The 7950-nt window shown below is 60.7% G+C and overlaps 1 protein-coding gene across 1 annotated transcript; it reads left to right on the forward strand.

The window, feature by feature from the left end:
- Window positions 1-3841: 3841 nt before the first annotated feature.
- On the forward strand, window positions 3842-7385 carry RGS2 (regulator of G protein signaling 2). The gene is made up of 5 exons (XM_029080328.1): window positions 3842-3970; window positions 5035-5130; window positions 5239-5300; window positions 6022-6188; window positions 6555-7385. The coding sequence occupies exons 1-5, from the start codon at window positions 3855-3857 to the stop codon at window positions 6747-6749; spliced, it is 636 nt and encodes a 211-aa protein (XP_028936161.1). The 5' UTR covers window positions 3842-3854; the 3' UTR covers window positions 6750-7385.
- Window positions 7386-7950: the final 565 nt, after the last annotated feature.

Raw genomic sequence — 7950 nt, forward strand, 5'->3', positions numbered from 1 at the left:
CTAATCGGGGGAGACGGACAGACGAGGACGATGGCAACAGATAGAATCGAGGGGATGAACGGCTCGTTAAAACAACGGCAAACAAATAGAATCGAGGCGACGTACGCCCCACTGACAGATGAGTAGGGTGACGACGATATAGACAGTCGAGCGGACGAGCGCAGAGCCGAGGGGAAGGGAGAGGGGGAGGAGGAGAGGGAAATGGGGGGAGAAGAGGGTTTAGCTGCGGAGAGGTGAAGGGGGGGGCGGTAGAGGGAGAAGGGGAGCTCAGTCTGGGAAGGCCTCTCGGAGGAGGTGAGTTTTAAGTAGGGTTTTGAAGAGCGGAAGAGAATGAGTTCGGCGGAGGTGAGCAGGGAGGGCCTCCCGGGACCGCGGGAGGATGCGGCCCGGGGGTCGCTTCACTTTTCTGAGCCTCAGCGGGCTCATCTGTAAAACGGGGATGGAAGACTGTGGGATTAAGGCTGGGTCCGACCTTACTCGTTTGTGAGAGTTTGACGAGTACCAAAAACAACAAGGAAGGCCTCTCAGATGGGAAGAAGGGAGGAGAGTGAGAGGAGGAGAGGCTATGCTTTGAGATGGAAAGTCGGGAAAATAAGGATGTGTCTTTGTGTGTGTGAGAGAGAGAGAGAAGACTGTGAACCCGTTATTGGGCAGGGATTGTCTCTCTCTCTCTGTTGCCCAATTCCAAGCGCTTAGTTCAGTGCTCTGCACATAGTAAGTGCTCGATAAAGACCCGGGCTCCGCACACAGTAAGCTCTCAGTAAATACGATTAGGCTCGGGAGTCAGGGGTCATGGGTTCGAATCCCGGGTCTGCCACTGGGCAGCCGTGTGCCTGTGGGCAAGTGGCTTCACTTCCCTGTGCCTCAGTGACCTCATCTGGAAAATGGGGATGAAGACCGTGAGCCTCACGTGGGACAATCCGATTCCCCCGTACCTCCCCCAGCGCTCAGAACAGCGCTCTGCACACAGTAAGCGCTTAGCAAATACCGACATTATTATTACCGAATGACTGAATGAAAAGAGAGAGGAGTTGGGGAAGCTGACTACGTCCGGCACTTGTCGGCTGTGTGACTGTGGGCGAGTCACTTCACTTCTCGGTGCCTCAGTTCCCTCATCTGTAAAACGGGGATTAAGACGGTGAGCCCCACGTGGGACAACCTGATTCCCCTATGTCTACCCCAGCGCTCAGAACAGTGCTCGGCACATAGTGAGCGCTTAACAAATACCAACGTTATCATCATTATTATTATTATTATTATTAACAGAGAAAGATTCCAAAATCCGCACGGGCCACACAGCCGGCAAGCGGCAGAGCTGGCATCAGAACCCTGGTCCTCCGACCCCCGGGGCCACCGCTCCGTCCGCTAGGCCACGCCGCTCCTCAAAGACACTCTCGCTCACTCCCGCACGCGAAGACAACAAAAAGACAACTCGGGGGGTTCGGCGCAGCGGCGTCCACGCAGCCGGCTCTCTCCCGACAGATACTTCATCCGCAAGCCCCAGTGGGACTGAAGAGACGAGGGGGGAACCGGAGATCCGTCGCCCAACATCTGCGTAGCCCCCTCCGCCCTCGATGCACCCATCTCGTTCACGTCGTGACCATTCACCGTCCCCACGGTCTTATTTTTGTCTCTCTCCCCCGCTCGGGTCTAAGTGTCTTCACTTCTTGGATCCGTGCTTATCGGCTACTTCTAAAAGCGCTGGTTTGGGGGGGTGGGGGGGCGTTTTTAGCGAGAAGGGGGCACTTCTTTAGCGAGAAGGGGTCACCTCGGCAGTCTCGGCTCCCGAACGAGGCCCCTCCCCGCGACCGCGAGGCCGGCGGCCTCGCCTGCCGCGGGGGCCTCGTCTTCCAGCCGGACGGGTGAGACGACGGCCGACGACGGCCGACGGGGAGGCCGTGAGGCCCTGGGAATCGAGGAGGCGCCGGAAAATCTGATTCTTCCTCTCCTCCGTCGACGGCTGCGGCCCTCGGTCCCAACAGGCCCCGCTGGTTGGGGCCCCGGGGATAAGCCGTGGTATCCGTTAAGCCTTTACGATGCGCAGAGCACTGTTCTAAGAGCTGGGGGATACGAGGTGATGGGGGCTCACAGTTTTTTAATCCCCACTTGACCGATGAGGTAGCTGAGGCACAGAGAAGTTAAGTGACTCGCCCAAGGTGACGCAGCGGAGCCGGGTTTAGAACCCGTGACCTCTGACCCCCCCCCCCCAAGCCCGCGCTCTCTCCACTGAGCCACGCTGCTTCCCTGTGACGGCCGGGGGGGCCTCGATCAATCTCATCTATCGAGCGCTTAGCGGGTACGGATCCCCGCAGACAGGCGGCGCGGTCTAAATGGCTAGGCCACTGACCTGGGAGTGTGCGGGTCATGGGTTCCGATCCCGCCACCGCCACTCGTCTGCCGCGTGCCCTACGGCGTGTCGCTTCACTTCCCTGAGCCTCAGTTCCCTCATCTGGAAAACGGGAACGGGGACGTTTCCACCGTGAGCCCCTCGTCGGGCGGGGACGGTCTCCATCTGTTGCCGAATTGCCCATTCCGAGCGCTCAGTACGGCGCTCCGCACGTAGTAAGCGCCCAATAAGTACCACTGGACGAATGACAGGGACCGTGGCCGGTTTGCTTGGGTAATAATCATCAAAATCACAATGTTGGTATTTGTTCAGCGCCTACTAAGCGCAGAGCACTGTTGTAAGCGCTGGGGTAGATCCCAGCTCTGCCCCGTGTCAGCTGTGTGACCGCGGGCAAGTCACTTCACTCCTCTGGGCCTCGGTTCCCTCGTCCGTAAAACGGGGATTCACTGGGAGCCTCAGCTGGGACAACCCGATGACCCCGTATCTCCCCCAGCGCTTAGAAAGGTGCTCTGCACATAGGGAGCGCTGAACAAATACCAACGTTATTATTATTATTATTATTATTATTATCATACGGGGTGATGGGGTTGTTTTCCCACGTGAGGCTCCCATTTAATCCCCACTTTCCAGATGAGGTCACTGAGGCTCCGAGCAGCTAAGTGACCGGCCCCCGGTCACCCGGCGGACAAGGGGCAGGGGCGGGATTCGAACCCGCGACCTCGGCCTCCCAAGCCCGGGCTCTTGCCACTGAGCCAGGCCGCTTCCCCGGGGGGGCGGCGCCCGACCCGTAGTAAGCGCCGAACAAACACCGTTATTAGCAGCGGTGGGGATTGCCTCCGCCTGCGGCCCAACTGGACGTTCCCAGCGCTCAGTCCGGCGCTCTGCACATAGGAAGCGCTCCATCGATCCTGTCGAACGAATGATACGGCTCCGCGCCCGCCCCGCCTTGGCAACCCGGAGGGGGGGGGGAAGCGAAGGAGGCCGGCGGGGAGAGCGGGGGCCCCCCCGCAACCTGCCACTCGCGACCTCTTACGGCGCGCAAGACCCTGCGCGAAGCGCCGGGGCGGGGCCCGCGCTGCCCGGTAACAAGGCCGGCCCCCGCCCGGGGCGGGGCGCCGATTGGACGGAGAGGGCGGAGGGGGGGGCGCCGATTGGACGGAGAGGGCGGAGGGGGGGGCGCCGATTGGACGGAGAGGGCGGAGGGGGGGCGCCGATTGGACGGAGAGGGCGGAGGGGGGCGCCCATTGATTGGACGGGGCGCGCCGGCCGCTCGGCTCTCCCTCCTCCGGGGCTCGGGGTGGACCCGGCCGGTGATTGGACGGGGCGCGGGGGCTGCGGGGCGGCGATTGGGCGGTGAGGGGCGGCCGGGGGCGGGGTCCGTGACGTCACGGGGGTTCCCGCCGGCGGCCAATCGCGGCCTCCGGGCCCCGCCCCCCCCCCGGGGGCCGCCCCTATAAAGGGCGGAGCGGGGGGAGGGAGCCGGGCGGCGTCGAGCGCTGCGCTGGCGATGCCCGGGTCCCCGCTGGTCGCCGTCCGCCAGGACCCGGGGGAGGAGGCCGGAGGGGAGCCCGGCCGCGGGGAGCCCGGCGCCTCCCACCAGCGGGACAAGATGAAGCGGACCCTGTAAGTGCCGCGCCCCCCCCCCCCCCCTCCGCCCAATCGATCGATGGTATTAAGGGAGCGCTGACTCCGTGCAGAGCGCTCCGCTAATTGATTTCCCCCGCCCCATCGATCAGGAGGGATTGAGCGCTCGCCGTGTGCGGAGCGCTGTACTGAGCGCTGGGGGAGAGTACCCCTTCGCTCGATTCCACCCCCGCGCTCGGGACGGTGCCTGGCACCCAATAAGTGCTTCACACAGATGAACGTTAGGAGCAAGCGCTGAGTACAGCGCTCTGCACATAGTAAGCGCTCAATAGGTACTATTGAATGAATTATGAGCGTTCCCGTCCGAGAGTGGGTACCGTTACCCGTAGAGGGGCCCGAGGAGAGGGGAGATCCACCCCGACGGCATCGATCTCGAACGGCCTGCGGTGTCCGCCAGCTTTTCGACCCTCCTTGCGGCGCGCTTACTAGGGGCCGGACACCGTACTAAGCGCCGGGACAGAGAGGAGTTTGGCGGCCGACCGAACTGGAGCCCGTACTGGGTGGTCGAGCGACGCCCGGGGCAGCGGGGAGCGTGCGGGGCGACAGACGGACCCGTCTCCCGTCGGCGTCGAGAGATGATCGGGTTGGACGCCATCTCCGCCCCGCGGAGACCTCGGGATTCATAGGAGGGAGAGTTAGTTGAGAAGCGGGCGTCGATTTATCCAGGTATCTTCCCACCCCTCGATTTAGCGGCACCCGTCTGGGAATGCTAGGGCCCCTCCTCCTCCTCCTCCCAGATCCGCGCCTTCGTCTTTCCCGCCGTTCTCGCCACTGCCCGGCCCTCCCTCCCCGGGTGGCGTTGGGCGGATAGGAAGACGGGCCGGCGTGACGCGTGTCCGAGCCTCGCCGCCCCAAACCCTCACTCGGGCTCGGGCCTCCGGGCCTCCGGATCAAAGATCGCATGACGACCTGCTTTTTCGGTGGGAAACTCGCACCGTGGCACCGGCCGTTAGAGTCGTGCTCCGGATTCTGTCGATCGGCAAGATGCGCCAGGCCGCGGCGGCGCCAACGCCGTCCCGTTTACGCTTCTGTTTTTATCCTAGAATGAAAGATTGGAAGACCCGCTTGAGTTACCTCTTACGGAACTCCTCCTCGGCCGGGAAGCCAAAAGCCAAAGGCGAACGGCAAGCCTACGTTCGGTAAACTTAAATTTTGGACGGTCGGTTTTTTTGGTCTTCAGTTCCTCCCCCCCCCGCCCAGCCTTTTGGCTCAGAGACTAATGGGGTTTCTTGCCATGTGCCTTGTAGCCCTTCCCCTGAAGAAGCCCGGCTGTGGGCGGAAGCATTCGACGAGCTCCTCGCCAGTAAATGTGAGTTTTCTGTGATTCAGAATCGCCTCGGTGGCTCCTCTGAGGCATCTTAATTGCTCTAATTGAGCTATCTTCTTCTGGAATAAGGATCGGAATTGGAAACTGTCTTGAAAGAAAACACTTATATGTCCCAGTGTTTTAGCAGACGCCGACTGGCTCTCAGAGGTAGCACTGTGCAGTTCGGATACTTTCCTCTGCGCCTTATCCGAACAGGGAGAAATTTCTTTCCCCCCCCCCTCCTTTTCCAAGTGGTTCTTATTGCTTTGGCTCGGAAACCGTCGTATGGGGCTGGGGGGGGGGGGGGGCAGCCTGAAGACTCACCTTGACGTTTGTTTTTAGTTAAGGTTCCGGTCAGTTTTTCCACCGCGAGCTTGCTTTGGGCAGGGTCGGTGGTAACCCTGTAAATATTTTTGCTTCAGATGGATAGGTAAGGTAACTCTGTGGATGGAAGTATATAAAAATGGCAGTGGGCCGACCGAGAGCATTAATTCCCTTGCCTGGAAAGCCAAACCTCTTCCCGGGTCTGAGGGGAAACCTGGCTCGTGGCTGCAATCCATCTACCCGAACACGCAGCACGGTGCTTGGCGTCCAGTCGGCGCTTTAATAAACGCCAGCGGCGGCGTCAGCCGAGCCGATGGCGCGAAACGGAGGAATCGGTAGCGAGGGGTGGAGGTGTCCGACTAGACGAAGCTAAGGGATGTCCATCTCCTCTCCCTTCCAGATGGTCTGGCTGCGTTCAGGGCTTTTCTGAAATCTGAATTCTGTGAAGAGAATATCGAGTTCTGGCTGGCCTGTGAAGACTTCAAGAACACCAAGTCCCCACAGAAGATGACATCAAAGGCCAAGAAAATCTACACCGACTTCATAGAGAAGGAAGCGCCGAAGGAGGTGCGTTTCCCAAAGCCGGCAAACTTGGTTCTCACGCCCACTTAACGGGGAAGGCGTGCCGCCTTTAACCCTAGGCAGCCTGCCCTTGCGAAACAGTCACGTGTAAAAAAAAAAAATCGACCGTGTCCGTTGAGAGCTTGCCGTATGCGGAGCGCCGTCCTGAGCGCTCGGGAGAGTAGAATACAGCACGGTCGGATCCGTTCCCTGCCCGTAAGGAGCTTGCGGTCGAGAGCAGATAAATCCGCGACTTTTTAGACAGCCGGCGTCGTAGACTCTTATCCGGTCGCGACGGTAGCCGGGTCGGCCTCCTTACCCGTCTCGAAGTGCCGAGCGTAACGGGCCCCTCTCTCTCTTCTCTGATTTCAGATAAACATAGACTTTCAAACGAAAACCCTGATCGCCCAGAGTATCGAAGAGGCTTCCAGCGGCTGCTTCGCTACGGCCCAGAAGAGGGTGTACAGCCTGATGGAGAACAACGCCTATCCCCGTTTCTTGGAGTCGGAGTTCTACCAGGACTTGTGCAGGACGTCCCCGTTGAGCGGGGAGCCTCGGGGAACGTGAGCCCGGGGCCGAGGAAGCGATCCTTCTCCCCGGAGAAAGACGGCTCCCGTCCGGACAGAACGGACGGACCGGCCCGCCGGGGCAGCCCCCTAACGCGGCCCCGGGGCGGATTGGGACGCCGACCGAGCGCTTCCCTCGGAAGCCGTTCGGAGACGGGAACGACCGCCTCGTCTGACCGCTCTGTGCGGGTGCACGTGCGTATGTGTGTGCGATTGTATATACGTATTTATGTCGCGGCGCGGTGGAGAAGGTGGAATCTGGGTCAGATGCGATCTTCCAAGGCCGCACGTCTCTGCCCGAGCGGCTCGGGGGTGGAGGTCCACGGCCTCCGGCGGATCGACGGTACCCTCTTTCTCCGTCTGGCTAAACGTCGATGACCCGTCGTCGGTCTCTCGGCCCTGTGTCGGATGGCAAGCGCCCCTCCCGCCCCGCTTTCGGAGGGCGACCTCGCCGTGCTGGGGAGGCTGGCCTCTGTTACCGTGGACAGACGTAGAAGCCCGTAAGCGTGGCTGTGACGTTTCTTGGTGTGTGAGGCCGAGCGCCACCGGCGCGCCGGACTCTGCCTTGAAGGCAGCTAAACTTCAGTGAAGTAGGCTTTCGAGGACCCGTTTTTAATAAATTATTTTGTTACTTAAAGATCGACTCGCCGTCTCTCTCTCTCCGGCTCCGCCCCCCCCCCTCCCCTTGTCGACGGGTGGGAGCTCGAAAAGGAAGGACTCTCCTCGGTCATTCTAATTTAACCGAGGGGTGACTTCCTCTAGCTGGGTCGGCCGCTGCCTGTGGATGTGCATCTCCTCCTCCAAGAGGCCTTCCCTGACTTAGCCCTCCTTTCCTCTTCTCCCTCTCCACTCTGTCGCCCTGACTTGCTCCCTTCATTCGCACCCCAGCCCCACAGAACCTACGGCCATATCTGTCATTTTAATAACATCGATATCCATCTCCCCTTTCAGAACGTAAGCTCACGGTGGGCAGGGGATTTCTGCCTTGTTTTGGTTTTGAGGTACTTGTTAAGCGCTTACTATGGGGCAGGCACTGTACTAAGCACTGGGGTAGATGGGAGAGACACGGAGAAGCAGCGTGGCTCAGTGGAAAGAGCCCGGGCTTGGGAGTCGGGGGTCATGGGTTCGAATCCCCGCTCTGCCGCTTGCCAGCTGTGTGACGGTGGGCGAGTCACTTCACTTCTCTGGGCCTCAGTGACCTC

This window comes from Ornithorhynchus anatinus, chromosome 16, assembly GCF_004115215.2.
Source record: "Ornithorhynchus anatinus isolate Pmale09 chromosome 16, mOrnAna1.pri.v4, whole genome shotgun sequence".
NCBI lineage: Eukaryota > Metazoa > Chordata > Mammalia > Monotremata > Ornithorhynchidae > Ornithorhynchus > Ornithorhynchus anatinus.

Excerpts from the sequence above, each read along its gene's own strand:
- RGS2 (XM_029080328.1), top strand. The coding sequence starts at position 3,855 with ATGCCCGGGTCCCCGCTGGTCGCCGTCCGCCAGGACCCGGGGGAGGAG. Across the intron at positions 3,971-5,034 it reads GACAAGATGAAGCGGACCCT|AATGAAAGATTGGAAGACCC; the intron begins GTAAGTGCCGCG and ends TTTTTATCCTAG. Across the intron at positions 5,131-5,238 it reads GAACGGCAAGCCTACGTTCG|CCCTTCCCCTGAAGAAGCCC; the intron begins GTAAACTTAAAT and ends TGTGCCTTGTAG.